Below are 15,333 nucleotides of genomic sequence, written 5' to 3' on the forward strand. Positions count from 1 at the left end.
GCTTGAGGACGTGCCACTACTTTTAAAAACATTTGAGCTTTGAATTGAGTTACACATAGTACCAGCAGAAAATCAGATTAGCTCTAATAGAAAAATGGGTATGACCCAACTCAACCAAACTGCTGGTCTGTGTTAGTCTGAATTTTCTCTATAATAACAGACACTATGATATACTAAGAAAATTGAAGTAAGTCAAACAACCTTCAAAACCCAAAAAGTATAATGTACCTTGCAAGGAAGTTTCTTCCTAAGCCTTATCCAATAAGACATCAATTTTTGCATGAAGCATGATGTTTATCTTTGAATTAAAAATATTTATTTTAAAAATTCCTATTATACAAACATATGCAAACTAATTTTTTCTGGACTTCTCTGCAAAGCTATTGGCTTCAGTGATGCCTTTGTGTAAAGTTGCACAGAATATTTGAAAGGTATTTTTACTGACTTATTCCTGCCTCTCTTATTGAAACAGATGATAACAGATGCTCACATACCACTAATTCTGTACATACTTCATTATAACCTTCTCACTTGCTACCATATAAATGATCCAAATCTTTTGCATATCTTCTGTGGATTCCCTACCCCTATTTCTATACATACCTGTTGTGGTTTAAGCCCAGCTGGCAACTAACACCATACAGACACTTGCTCAACCCCCCAGCCCAGTGGAATGGGGAGGAGAATCAAAAGTAAAACTTGTAGGTTGAGATAAGAACAGCTTAATAATTGAAAGAAAAAGAAAATATAACAATAATAATAATAGTAAGTAGTAATAATGATGAAAAAGAGAAAAATAAAAACCCACACATAAGACAAGTGATGCACAATTCAATTTCTCACCACCAAAGTCAGACCCTGTCCCCATCCAGGTCACTCCTCCGGTTCACATACTGGGCATGACATTCTAATGGTGTGGAATGTCCCTTTGGACAGTTTGAGTCTCAGCTGTGCTGCCTCCCAGCTTTCTTGTGCCCCTCCTCATTGGCAGAGCACGAGACACAAAAAAAAGTCCTTGGCTAAGGATAAACACTACGTAGCAATGACCAAAACATCAGTATGCTATCAACATTATTCTCATACTGAATCCAAAACACATCAATGTACCAGCTACTGAGGAGAAATTAACTCTATCCCAGATAAATTCAGGACATTACCAGATTGGGAGATAGTTTTATTACATGTAGAAAAACCTTCTTGCTAAAAAAATGAATCCCAGAAGTCACTGGCTCTATAGTGCATACTTTATTACATTTGGAGACTTCTGCGGGCTAGTTGTTATCTTTAAATATTATATTCAGTATGATTTCCAATTTCAACGTATATGGTATTTCCTTTGGTTTTTTCTTTTATGCTGAGAAAAGACAAACAAAATCAAAATAATCTTCTTATAACCTTCAGGTTTTGCATCTACATAAAAAGTCCAATCTTTTCAAACTCATCTCACGCTCAATTGTTTTTCTGTTTGATTTTGCAGTGGAATAATTCAAATTGAATATGGCATTGAAAATGTGAGTCAACTTCTGTTCATCAAAACTGACAATTTGCTATTCTATTCTGAAAAGCCGGCATTTCCATTCTTTCTTTTTCACTGTGGACCTCTAAGCAAAATTCTCATTCAGCTTCCCAGAAAAAAAAAAATATTTGCTATCTGTATGAGGGCCCAGCACTCCCAAATACAGAGGCCACTGCACTCTCTTATCACCTCATGTATGACCCCGAAATGGCTTCCTAATGAGCACTGGCTTGCAACTGATATGGAGGTAAAGGTCTTCCTTGGTTTCACCAAGACGCTCCACTAAATGGTAGAGATTTAAAATAAACCAGAAGCCATCCCAACACACTCTGCTACTCCCCAACTGAAGTAATTCGTTCTTTTGAGCTTCTGCTATTTACAAACCTTCTACTAATATACTGAATGAAGCTCTAGAAATCCACTGGTCTCAATTTGCTTTCATCCTGGAGGGGGATCTACTGTGCTCCTACTACTTAAGCTAAGCTGGGAGGACAAATCACACATCTTAATTTTAATGTTTCTTCCTCAGAAGTTTCTTTTTGTTGCTTTTCCTTATAATGTCACTTTTATTCTAGTCCATACTGGAGAGAAATTAAACACGCACATTGGAAATAGAGGCAAAGCAACGACAGAATGAAAATATTGCTATAGGCCTCCACTGAAAAGCACTTTGGGATCTATGACTAATTATTATTCTTTGAAAATATGTCTCAAAGACAGTAAGAGAAGAGATCCTATACTTGTCAGGCAGATCCAAAATTACCAAAGTCTTTAAGCACAGGTTCAAAGTACAAATTAAGTATTTCACTGAACTGGAGCAGAAATAGATGACTTCATCCTGTAATAACATGCTAGCAAAAGGTCTTCACTTTCTTTTCAGCAGTTAATGTAAACTGCAAAAACTCTACCAAATGTCAAGGAATTAGTACAATATTTTTAAGTATTTTGTACATTATGAAGTGGAGAAATTAGATAAGAATCTGTTCCTGTAAAGAAAATCACAAATCATAGGCTCTTCAGAAACAATCAGAAGATAAACGATGTGATAAAAAAATCAAAGTAATCCATTAACTGGTACAGCATGCAGAAGCAGTTACAAGCCATCCAGTTTTTCCTAAAACTAAATAATGAAGACAATGGCTGCAGAGTGGCCAGCATCTGACTCATTTGGCATTGAAAAATATCTTTTTTTTTTCTGAGATACCATTCAGAATCTGTAAATATCAAACCTTAAGGGGCTGGAACAATTAAATATGCAATTCCAGACCTCATACTGTGAACAGAAGTAGAATTTGCCACCTTCAGTTATAGCAAGTATCTCTTAAATGCTTTTGGATTATCAAATTTTTGGCATCACTAACATCTTTCTCTTAAACAGACCTTTGGACAGAAAGACAGGTGGCAGTTCAGAATTCCAAAGAATGATTTCAGATGGTAGGGAAAGCAACTTTGAGTCTCTGAATAAAAAAGGTTTTCTGGTGTACAGACTAATGCCGAAGGTACATTAGATTGTAAGCGAGCTTAATGCCAGTATCTAATTACTGTATAAATGACTTTGATTTTACTTCATTATGATTGTGAATTTATATCATCCTGGGAACCCATATAGCATTTTTATATTACCTTTTTGGTGGTTTTTATATAAATACAGTAACATCATTTTATGCCCTTACATCTGGTTGTGACACAACTGTAAAATCTGTACAACACTTCTCCTACAGTGACCTACAAGCCCCGCATATCTTTCAAGATTTCACAGAATATAAATGAGAACTACTGTCAAAAAGAATTCCTGACACATGTTCATCTGTATTATTTTATCCACTTTGAATGAGCTGCTTTCTTTCCTTGTCCTCTGACCAATGATGGAAATACCCTTGTAATTACTGCCTCTTGGTGAGGACCTGATCACCTGTTCTCAGTATATATACAAAAGATTCTGCTCAAAACTATTGACACAGGAAGCTCAGATGAGACATTATGAACAGGCAGCAGAAGGGGCTTTTGCCCTCATACAGTGCTCGCAGTAGCAGCCAATTCTGCAAGCAACGCCAAGCTACGTGAAGCCAGATTATCATGATTTTATGTCCCCCACCACAACTTGGAAAGCTCACTTCTTATATTTGCACAGGGCTTATTAAATGAAAACTGCAATCATTAGATTGGCAATTCCTAAAAATTACGCCGACCAGGTTTGCTTCATGCAAACTCTAGAGATTAAACAGTAATAAGGGTTTTTTTCATTTGCTTTTTTTCCATTAAAATAAATATATATGTCTTTGAATTAACATAGGGAGCAGAACTTCACTTCCTGGAACAAATAAATTGCAATGAAATCTAAAAACTCTTCCCATGAAATGCAAAATCATCTCTCATAACTCCTCACATATATAAAGGGCTCAACTCATCTGACTAAATATAGAAATCTAATACTCCTTGAGTCTCCGTAAGGCATCCAAGACATCTACAAAAGAACCAACAGATCGTTACTGTATCTGCCAAGATGTGGGACCTAAGGGAGACCTACACATTTTTGAAGGTTTGACAGAGGCCACAAGATGCCTCACAGTACCTCAGATAAAGACAAACACCTACAGTTAGTCAATGAATCATGGCCAGAATATGTTCTTCATAAATAGACTTCTACAAGATGCTATTGTACATCATAACTTCAAACCGCTCATTATCTGCTGGTAGTTCATCTGCTTTCTAACAATAAATAGCTCTGATTTGAGAAGAGTGGGATGTCTAAGGCCATTTGGCATAAATGTTTGTCCTTTTCTAGTTGAGATGTACTCATCTCAGTTTTGAAATCACATGAATTACGTGCTTTTTGTTTAGATTACTTTTGTGTTGCCAGTGCACTGTAACATCTGCTCAATAACAGGAGCCCTGTGTGTATAGCTTGGACCCCCCAGGATAAAGTATTATTAGAATCCATTAGTATTGCCAGTCCTCTGGGCCGTGTAACATTTCCTTTTACGCCGTTTGTAAACCAACAACTTTAATTATAAATCAGGCCATGGATCCCAAATTAGTTGCATCCTAATGACTATCCGCAGTTCTTAGTGCAAAGGGAAGTGATAGAAATTTATATACTTTCAATATAGAAGCATTTACAGTTCTCAGACACCTCTCAAGCAGTCAGTGTGCCAAACCTTTGTTTACCTTTTCCAAATACTACACCTGGTCTAATCTCATGGTAGGCTAAGATCTGTCCTGGCAACTCCATTTCAATTATTTCCTGCCTCTTCAAATATATTATTTCTCAGCAGTTATTTAATAGTTACCAGAATGATCCCAAATTTATTCCTCTTTAACAACAGAGTATCATAGAACCATCAAATATTCTGAGTTGGAAGGGACCTAGAAGGATCATCAAAATCCAACTCCTACACAGGACAGCCCCAAGAATCACACCATGTACCTGAGAACATTGTCCAAGCACTTCTTGAATTCTGTCAGGTTTGGTGCCATGACCACTTCCCAAGTGCTCAGCAGTGGAGCAATAACAACTGAACAGCTTTCACATCAGTGAAGCTCTCAGCCACCCTCTGGGTGAAGAACCTTTTCCTAACATCCAGCCTAAACCTGCCCTGACACAGTTTTATGCCACTGCCTCATGTAAGAGCTGAGATTTTCTTAGTTTCATAAAGGAAACACAGATCTTTAACTTTGACAAATGTACAGAGAACAAATTACTTTTATGGAATTATGCCCTTTGTACTAAATGAAGGATCAGCCCTGCAAGATATATTTAGGCACAAATTGAGTTGCCCTATATAAAGCAGCCTGCAGCACATGTTCTCTTTGGTAGTGACAAGCAAATGTCACCCAGAGCAAGAACTCTCTAAAACCTTACACTAACAATGAATTCCACCTCCTCCTCGGTGTCTTGGGGAGGCCGAATGTAGAAACATGATTTATCTCCCTGACAGGACAGGGCTCTGGGCCAGGATTCCATACAACTTATCAGCAGGGGATTAGGGAATCCCTAGGGAATTGCAACTGCATGGTATCACACTCCAAACAGAAGATTCCCAGAAAGATAGACAGACAAGCAGAGTCCTCACACCACTCTCTGAAGCAGAATCAAAAGAAAGGCCATTATTATCCCATAAGTTACAAATGCCTAATAGAAAAAATTCTTGCAATACACCAGAGTCCACATGCAGAGCTGACTTAACAGCCACTGACATGTGCCATGCATTTTTTAAGGAAAATGAGGTAACTGTAGTAAAATTTTAGGAGCCAAATTTTTGTAAGAGATGAAAAAGAACCCTGTTGGATAAATTATTTGCTTGAATTTTAAAAAATGGGGGAGAATGTTTTTCTGTACCTTAAGCAGTGGAAAGTCAGATGGGTAAAATTACTTCTCCAGGCCTTTCTGCTGAAACATCGATCTGATACCAGTGCATTTGTAACTCCCGACTGTGTGACCAAGTGTTATTTATACAGTGTATCTAACGTGGTGCTGCAGTACCTTCAATTTAGATACTGAAGTCTAAAACACACAAATGGGCTTTCAAAGACAACACTTCCTCCATGTCATTAGAGACTGGGTATGAACAGCTACTGCTGCTTTGCAGATTTTGCACAACAGCTCTTTTTATGTGAATTTAGGTTACTTTTCATTAGTTTTACTATCAAAGTGAGAACAGATTACAGAGTTCCTCAGCAAGATGCAAAGAGGCTCCAAAGGAAATACCGATGCCATTTAAAAGACTGGTAACTGCCTTAGTGAAACTCCCTTTCTCTTTTTTTCCCTGTGAAGGACTGAAGAGTAATAAATAGCTCATGTTCATAAAGGCTACATTAATTGTTTGCAGTGTCTGAAAAGAGTGTTTGGAGGAGGTGAGGTGAAGGTTGTACAGTTTTTATCTGACTCCTGCATTTGGGATGTGAGAAATATCACGTGATAGATCAGAAGTACTGAGTGGGGTTCAAAAGGGAAAATCGGGCATTTCTCTGCTACTTTGTAAAGTTCAGTAGCACAGACCTTCTTTGAATATCTGCCAAAAAAAGAAACAGGAGATAGGTCATGAAGGCTTTATGTCCCGGAATAAATTCCTTACAATAGTAGTTACAGAACAACAAAAAAAGTTTTCATCCCTAATTTCCTGTTGCCAAAGTTTTAATTTGCAGCTACATGAAGGTCTTCTGCTTTATTCTGGCAGCACTTAAGTAAAAATGCACACTCTAATCTTACTTTAAATCAAATTACTTTAAATCATGAGGACAAAAGCAGTCACTTTGCTCAAAATGCAGGATGTACAAGGGGGATGAAATTGTCTTCACTTCAAGAAGGTTGAAATCTGAATAGCATTGACATATGGTTTAAAGGATTTAAAAAATCCTGTTATCTCCATTATACAGATAGGCAATTGAGGCACAGAAAGAATAAAAACTTGCCCAAGGTCAAATAGGAAATCTCTTCAGATACAACTTTTCTCTCTAACATACCTCAGTATAAGTTTATAGTCACCTAAGAAAGAAATGTGGTAGTAATCCACAGAACATACTTCATCATGGAAATCTTTTTCTTATCATTATTTCTAAAGTTCAAACCTACACTGTCAATCTCCTCTGAACACAGTTTAGTGGTGGACTCTGCAGTGCTGCATTAACAATTGGACTTGATGATCTTAAAGGTCTTTTTCAACCTAAAGGATTCTCTGTTTCTATACGCTTATGAAGGACACTATAAAAGTATGCATGCACCAATTAATGAAAGCAGAGTCCATCATGAAGCTGTCTGGACTATTTTTGAAGGGATAGAAAGTTAAATTAAATATTCCAGCCTCAGAAGCTGTCATTGCAAAGGAAAACTGTGTAATTCATCTGGTATCAGACACAGTTTACAGCATGTGAACATGATGGACATGGGTTCCTTTAATTACAGTGGTTTAAAGCAGGGAGACTTCTATTGATGTCTAGACTTGTAGCGGGAGCAACTCAGCAAGGGGACAAGGAGAATCAGTCCCTACTGCAGGAAGATGGTAACACACTTTAGTGCTGACTTGACAAGAGGAAAGTTAGCAGTATTCATACATGATAAATCACATGCATCGAGCTCCGTGAACAGCTTGCAGTCAGCACTTTCCTGCGAGCAGTGTAAGCACCAGGACCACAGTGTGAAGCATCTGCTCACAGTCTTCCAAGCTTACCAATGATCTCAGCATTTACACTCTTCTGATGAATAAGGAATGCCAAATGACTATTTTAGAGGTGGTTAGAGGATTGGGAGAGGTGAATCATGTTGGCAGTTTCTAAGGTCAGAGAGCAGGAAGCTGCTTCCAAGCATCTTTAGGGAAATATTTTCTTCCAGCCCTCGACAGAAAGTGCCTCTTACTGCTCATATAAACAAACTAAGAGCCAGATTTGGTCCAACAGTTTCTCTAGCCTTCATCACAGTCAGATCCATGCTTTCCTCCTGCCTCAGCAATGCCAGTTGTTCTAGGTACATACCTCAGTGGTTACATCCCTCTTTCATAGAGGCGGCTCTTACCAGTTCTTATTCAGCCCAAAAAATAACTGCGTATGCGAGAATTAATTACACAGCCTCCATTAATTATTTACCTGTTGTGATAGGAGCTACAATTAAAATAAAGAAGCTGGGTTAACTGCTCATTCCCTTACGTTCTTCTCCCAGATAGGGAGAAGCATTGCTTTTAAATTATCTCAGTGTTTTGCTCATACTGAATGGGGTTTTTTTTTTGCTAAGAACTCATTCTTTAAGAGGTGAACTTGTCCAAGAAAAAGTCTCTGCAAACTAATTTTCAACAAAGCCCACTTTAATAGTTCCCCAAGATAGTAATGCTTAGATGTTATCCCTACACTTTGGTCCCCGAAGTCCAGTCTGCCCCTAATAAACACGCACTGTGAGGATACCACTGAAGAAAAAGGTTGCACATTACTCAGCCATGCTGAGGTACTAGTACTAACATATTGCTTTAAAAGCACTATGAAGGTGAAAAATTATTCATAACTGTTTCTTAGAACACATACTTTGTGTCATGGTGAAACAAGTACTGAATGTCTAGTCTGGCTTTTTATGATATTAAGATGTACCTGGTAACATGAAAAGTCTCTGCTTTGCATGAGTCCTGCCATATCACTCATAGCATTTGTTTTAGAGAGATAACATGCAAATATTTTAAAATAAAGAAAAAAGCTAACTAACACTGGACATGTTTAAAATTTAATTTGTTGTAAATTCTCTCCATGACCACACATGCAAAATACAAAATGCCAACTCCTTCTAGCAGCAGTCAAAGGCATGCAGAACATCCCTGACAGCATCTAGTATTTTACAGAATAAGGCACCAGATAGCAAAAAAAAAAAGCATTTTGAAAGTCAGTGAAACACAGTCATCTCTCAACTACAACATGTTTGCTGTTTCACAGAGCACACCAAGTCTGTTTAACAGTTTGCAGTAGAAAAGACTGATACACAATGTATATCCTCCAAAAGTATTTGAAGTCAGCAGGATACAATGGTAAAGACCAGAATGTGAGCAGAGTATCACCTCACCATATTCCCCTGACATGGAAAGCTAAATCTTATCTTCAGTTATCGTACACAGTCAGATTTCAGTGTTGTGCTTCTTGCCAAAGAAAATCTAAGTTTCCAGAATATTTCATGTCTCAGGTACACCCTGCTGTTGCTTCTCAGGCCCTCTGTCCACACAAATGATAGAAGTGTCTGTTGTTTTGCAGAACCCCTATAAAAACACCAGAGATAATTCCAAAGCAAGTCCACTTGCCAAAAGCCTTTGAAACTTCTCTAATCACTGGGTATTGCACAACACACATTCACTGTCTTCACTGACAATCAGTCTGAATTGTCTTAAAGACTCAAAATGTATGTAGAAAAGAAAACAAATGTAGTAACAGTGCACTGTTATGTTGCTGCCTACATCCTAAATTTCCACGGTTGGAGCAAAAATTTCTTGCTTCATCATTGGCATTAGGATGGTCAGTAAACTTTCCTTCCAACTAAAGGAAACAAATTCCCTTGAAAAAATACCTACCAAGTACATTAGCCGTACACTGGAGAATTCCTGAGACATCTTCAGTTTCTTCATTGCCAGAGTAGTCTGTATAGGAGCATCTGTTTGATATATTGTGAAAATTCTTCTCTGCATCTCTGTAACTACAGAAAAAAAAATAAAGTTATAACAACTCCTTATACAAACGCAAAGTCAACAAATGTCTTTCCGAAGTGGTGGCAAAGGATTAAAACCTTTCAATGATGGGCAGTTTCAGGATTCAGCTGGACAGAGTGCTGAGCCATCTTGTCTAGACCATGCTTCTGTCAAGAAAGGTTGGACTAGATGAGCTTTGAGGTCCCTTTCCAGCCTAATATTCTATGACTGAAAAAGATTTTCTATTCTCTTTTTATAAGAAACATTACAGTTAATTAAGCAGTCATCATCTGATGGGATTGTACAGAAGCAGGACTGAACAGCAGTTTACCATTTACATCCAGATTATGTATGGTTATTCCAAAGCATCTTTAAGAATTTGAGAGAAAAAATTTAGGATTAAATTAAAAAGCTTATCATGCAGAGCTGTGAATTGGGAGGCACAGAGCAAAACATTACCATGCACCTTTCACTACCTCACATTAACACTTACCCAATAACCTGATGCTCAAAATGCTGCAGTGTCTTTTGAAGAGTTTGCCGAATGGTCTGGGGCTACGGAAGAATAATTTTAAAAAATTGTGAGATTAGGGAACTGTAGCACAGTTCAATTAACAGATCTTTAACGCACTATTTTTCTCCAGTTTTATTCCTCTTTATCTTCTACCTGCCATATGCCCATCGCAACAACAGATACAAAATATTATTATTCATTCCTTGTATCTTACTTCACCATTTAAATAGGAAGAGTTTTACAATGTGGCGTAATTAATACTGCTTATAAGGCTAGTTGCACATAACAAAGGAGCCACTTCACTCTCAAAAACAGCTCTCAAAAACTATCACTCACCAACTATCTCACTAATTTAAAATAATTAATTTGAAATAGTCTGCAAGAAAATGCTATTATTTTGTGATGAAAGTATGACCAGGAAAAGGCATTGAGTTTTTTAACTCTCTATGCTCCCTAGAGTATTTTCTAATAAAGAACATTATAAAGATGCAATTTATTTTGGTTTACTTTCCTGACAAACTACGACTCTTCAGTCATCTTTCAAATTATCAGGAAAGTCAAGTTCATCAAAAGAAAATCATGACATGCTTCAAGCACTTCTATGCTATTTCACTTTAATAGGTGTTCACCAAACTACATATGTGCATAACTGCCTTTATTTGCATTCTTACTACTACTACAGTGTTCAACAAAATACTTATGTATATAAATGTTTATTTTCTATACTACTACTGCTGTTGAGGCTATTATTATTTTGAATGAATTCGTGAGAGATCTTTGGGCAAATAAAGCACATGTGATATCCATGTAATTTTCTCTTGAATTTTCCAAGTCACTTATGGCAAAACATTATTCCTCCAAAATTACTAGGTTTGAATCAAATCTGAGGTTCTTCACCTGTCTATTTTGATCTGGTGCCAGAAGTCAGAGAGCGATGCACAAATGGGGTTTATAAGCTTTCCTACTGTATCAAAAACACACATGGACATTATGATCAGACTCACAACAACACACATTGAAATTTTAGAGATATTAGGTCTTTTCCTGCCTTTTGGAATAGACATCTAATTGGTTTAGAAAGTAATAGTCAAAATGCCCCTTAATTAGAGGAATTTCATTCTAAAACCACAATCACTTTTGAAAGTCTCAAATTTTGCTTACTGACCTACAGATTCAGCAGTTCAAGAGCTGAGCTTTCTACCTACTCTTGCTCATGAGTACTCTTGCCTTCCTTTGCAGAAGGAGGCATCTGGCCTGATGACAGCAGGAAGAAGAAAGTGTATACCAGGCTACACTAGGTTTGTACAACTGCAAAAAGTTTCTTCTCTTGTACCAAACTATAAGCGTCTACACTTTTAACTTAAAAAAAATGCATGCACTTAACAAGAGCATAAGAGGGCTTAGAGGAAAGAGGGGGACAAACTTTTTAGCAAGGCCTGTTGCAGTAGGACAAGGGAAATGGTTTAAAACTAGAAGAGGATAGAATTAGACTAGATAAAAAAAAGAAGTTTTATATTACAAGGGTGGTGAAACACTGGAACAGGTTGTCCAGAAAAGTGGTAGGTGACCCATTCCTGGAAACATTCAAGGTCAAGTTGGATGGGGCTCTGGGCAACCTGATTTAGCTGAAGATGCCCCTGCTCATTCCAGGGAGACTGGACTAGATGACCTTTAAAGGTCCTTCCAACCCAAACTATTCTATGGTCCTATGAAAAAAAAAAATAAACTCAACACAGATGCAAACCCTGAAATAGGTTTTTCTTGTTAACTGTATATCAGATAATCGCTTTAATTCTCTGTGGGAGCTAAGTTACCTGTGCCAAAAGGATTTAAAAGTTGCATGTTCTCTTGTAAAACGCAATGGAAGCACCATATGAGTGAAATCATCACATACCAAAAAAACATCCCCTTCTCAGTGGTATGGCAGATGTTGAAGTCCTCAGGCCTAATGGACTACAAACATATTTCATAGGATGTTCTCACAGAGATTCAGAAGCTTTCCTGTGCTCAGCAGGCAGAAAAATCCACTCTTCACATATAGAAAAGATGTATTTTCTCACAGCAGCAACAAAGCAAAACAGAATAGCTTTAAGCAGAGAAGTGAGAGCTGCCATTTCCCATCTCCATACAGCATTTCCCTCAGCCCCTACAGAGAGAACATTAGTACTCCACCGGCAACTCCACTGACATGAATAGGGAATAATAGAAATGTTTGATTGTGAAATTAAATCTCCATTCTGGTTGTCCCAAAGTACTTTTACAGCAAGCATATGGAAGGCAGCAATGCTTGGTACCACAGCAGAGAGGAAGAAAACCAGCTTTTTGTATTCTCAAGTTTTGCACCTTAGAACACCTGAGCAATAGTCCATTAATTGTCTTTGTCTTTCTCACGCCTGGCACACATACTGCACTCCTTAACCAGGGAAAAATCATTTTGGTTACCTCAAGATTTGACAATACAAGTGATCTCCTAGTCCTGAACTTATTTCAATGGTAAACATCCCTTCTCCTGCAGTCTGAATGGAAAAAAAAAAAATCCCATGTTATCTTTCTCTTCTAAAAGCTAAATCAGTTGCCTAGTTGTTGTCAGACAATTCTAAACAACCCCATGAACTCCCACCCCTTTTCACTAGCAACTCCTGTCAAATCTTAGAAATTAAGTACAGACAAAAATAGGATTTACTATTAAAACACGAGTCATAAACAGAGCTCGATATAATGTGCTCAGAGCCAGAACAAAAACAGATCCAAGGAGTCACAAAGTCTTTCTCCATCTCTGACAAGAATTATTATGGCATGTTGCTGTGCGTCGTTAAAAAGCTGCTACGCTCACCTTCTCAGTTTGCTGTATTTCATCACTGGTGAATGTCATTTTGCCACAGATGTAATTCTGTAACCAGGGCCATGTCTAAACAAAACAGTGAGAAGAGATATGACACCTGTTTGCAGCTGCCTACAAGGGCAGTCTGGTGTATTACTTCTTCCGCTACTGACAATGCATTGCCCATGAGACAGAGAACGACCAGGAAAACATTTCCACCTCTTTTCTGTATCCAGTAACAAGACTGGATGGAGGTAAAATAGCTAAACCTCCTAGTAGCATGGCACACATGACATCTCCCAGAAGCACAGTTCTACCACTCAAGGAGGTAAAAGATAGCCTTCGACCATACACCTCCCTTCACTGCAATGCCATTTAGGTGCTCAGTGCCACTTATTTACTGGTGAGGTTGTAAAACTTCATGGCTACTTAAAATTAAAAGATTTAATGTAAATGTAAACCAGTGAGTATTACTTAAACAATTAAATGTCAACAATTCCTTTTGATTATGATGATTAATATTTGTATGCATCACAAAGAGGAATAGTCTTATCAGCTCATGTGCCTACAGACAAAGACAAATTATTGCTATTCCTAACTGTAAATTAATCCAATGATTGCCATACCAGATCACATCCGAGCTCCAGATGGCATGATGATATATAAGGTATAGGGGAACACTGGAGATACTCAGACTGACCTCTTGTATGGCAGAGAATAGACAAGTTCCCTAAAATAACTCTGAATTCAGACATCAGGCCGTGGCTAACCCTTATGTGTCAGAATAACTTGTAAAATATAACTGAATCATTGAGTCATATAGGTTTGAAGGAACCTCTGGAGGTCTTCTAGACCAATGTCCTGCTCAAATTTGAGTTAAAACTGGTTGCTCAGGTCATTCCTCAGACAAGTTTTGACTGTCTCCAAGGATGACAATCCCACCTCTCTGGGAAACCTGTGCCAGTGTCTAAACACCCTCATAACACATCATTTTTTTCCATAATTCTGGTTTTAAACTCCCATCTTTCAGCTTCGTTGCCTCTCATCCTCCTCCCACTGTGTACCCCTGTAGAAAGCCTGGCTCCATCTTCCCTACCCACCCTGCTCAGTTTAGCTGTAGACTGCAACAAGATACCCCCAAAGCTGTCTCTCCAGAAAATCTGAACAGACACAGCTTCCCTAGCCTGTCCTCAGATGTCCCACGCTCCATCCCCTGACAATCCTGTTAAGTCTTCTGCTGGTCCCAGTATCAATCTCTGAAGGGCGTGCAGAGGTAACTGGTTGCTAGCTCGACTCTGTGACTCTGAGGGCCACATCTGAGCCCTACAGTCCAGTCCATATCCCACCCACCCCATCACCCACTCAAGCAGTCTGTATCTCATCAGTTTGGTTCTAATGACACTATGGGAGAACGTGTCAAAGACTTTCCTAAAGTCAAGGCAGACAACATTCCTTCATCCACTGAGCCAGTCATCTCATGACAGAAGTCAATCAGGCTGATCAGGTACAATTCATCCTTGGTAAAGGTCATAAATGTGTGTAAGGAGTGTTGAAGGAAATAAAGAGGTAAGATTTTGCCTGGCTGTTCTCAATAACTAAAGGATTCCAAAAGGACTTGCTCCATAACCTCCCCAAGAATTGAGGCTGATTGGTCTGTAGTTCCCCGGACTCTTCTTGTCCTTCTTGGTGCTGGGTGTGACACTGGCCTTTTTTCTAGTCATCGAGTACCTCCCCTGGTTGCAATGACTTGAAGTCTTTCCTATCTCCATCCCTGCATGCCTCAATTGTCTCCCATGCCTGCTTCCAATTTCTGTTGACATCTTTTTCTGCATTTGAACAAATTAACGATTCTGGTGCTTTGAGGAGGGTGTCAAGGAGTCCATAAAGCTCAACAAGCTTCTTGAGCCCATTTACCCTATAGATTAGTTTCCCATTGGAGCCTGACAAAAGGAGCTATGAAGAAGCCAAAATCTGCTCTCCTGAAGTATGAGGTAGTGATTCATTCCACTTATTTGTCTTTCCCACTTCTCTGAGTGTTTGGAACTCCAGCATCTCAGAATCACTGTAGCCAGAGATGCTTCAACCTTCAGATCTTCAACCAGTTGCTCCTCTTTTGTGAGCAATAGCTCCAGCAGAGTATCCCCACCCTGTCAGCTCACTGATCACCTGTGTTAAGACACTGTCTTCAGCACACTCCAAAAATCTCCTGCATTGCTTGTGCTCAGACCTACTGCCCTTCTAGTGGATTTTGAGTTGGCCGAAGTCCCTTATAAATAACAAGGCTTGCTATTTTGAGGCTTCATCTAGCTGTCTAAAGGCTTCCTCTGCTTTCACT

General features: G+C 38.5%; 1 protein-coding gene across 4 annotated transcripts in view; it reads right to left on the minus strand.

Moving 5' to 3' along the window:
- Window positions 1-15,333, minus strand: part of GUCY1A2 (guanylate cyclase 1 soluble subunit alpha 2) — a 144,771-nt gene that overhangs the window by 118,508 nt on the left and 10,930 nt on the right. For all 4 annotated transcript variants that reach the window (XM_048294698.1, XM_048294697.1, XM_048294699.1 and 1 more), the window contains exons 2-3: window positions 10,157-10,218; window positions 9,550-9,671 (exon numbers count right to left, since the gene is read on the minus strand). In XM_048294698.1, coding sequence (XP_048150655.1) covers window positions 9,550-9,671; window positions 10,157-10,218 — 184 coding nt within the window. The remainder of the gene's footprint in view (window positions 1-9,549; window positions 9,672-10,156; window positions 10,219-15,333) is intronic.

This window comes from Corvus hawaiiensis, chromosome 2 (assembly GCF_020740725.1).
Source record: "Corvus hawaiiensis isolate bCorHaw1 chromosome 2, bCorHaw1.pri.cur, whole genome shotgun sequence".
Taxonomy (NCBI): domain Eukaryota; kingdom Metazoa; phylum Chordata; class Aves; order Passeriformes; family Corvidae; genus Corvus; species Corvus hawaiiensis.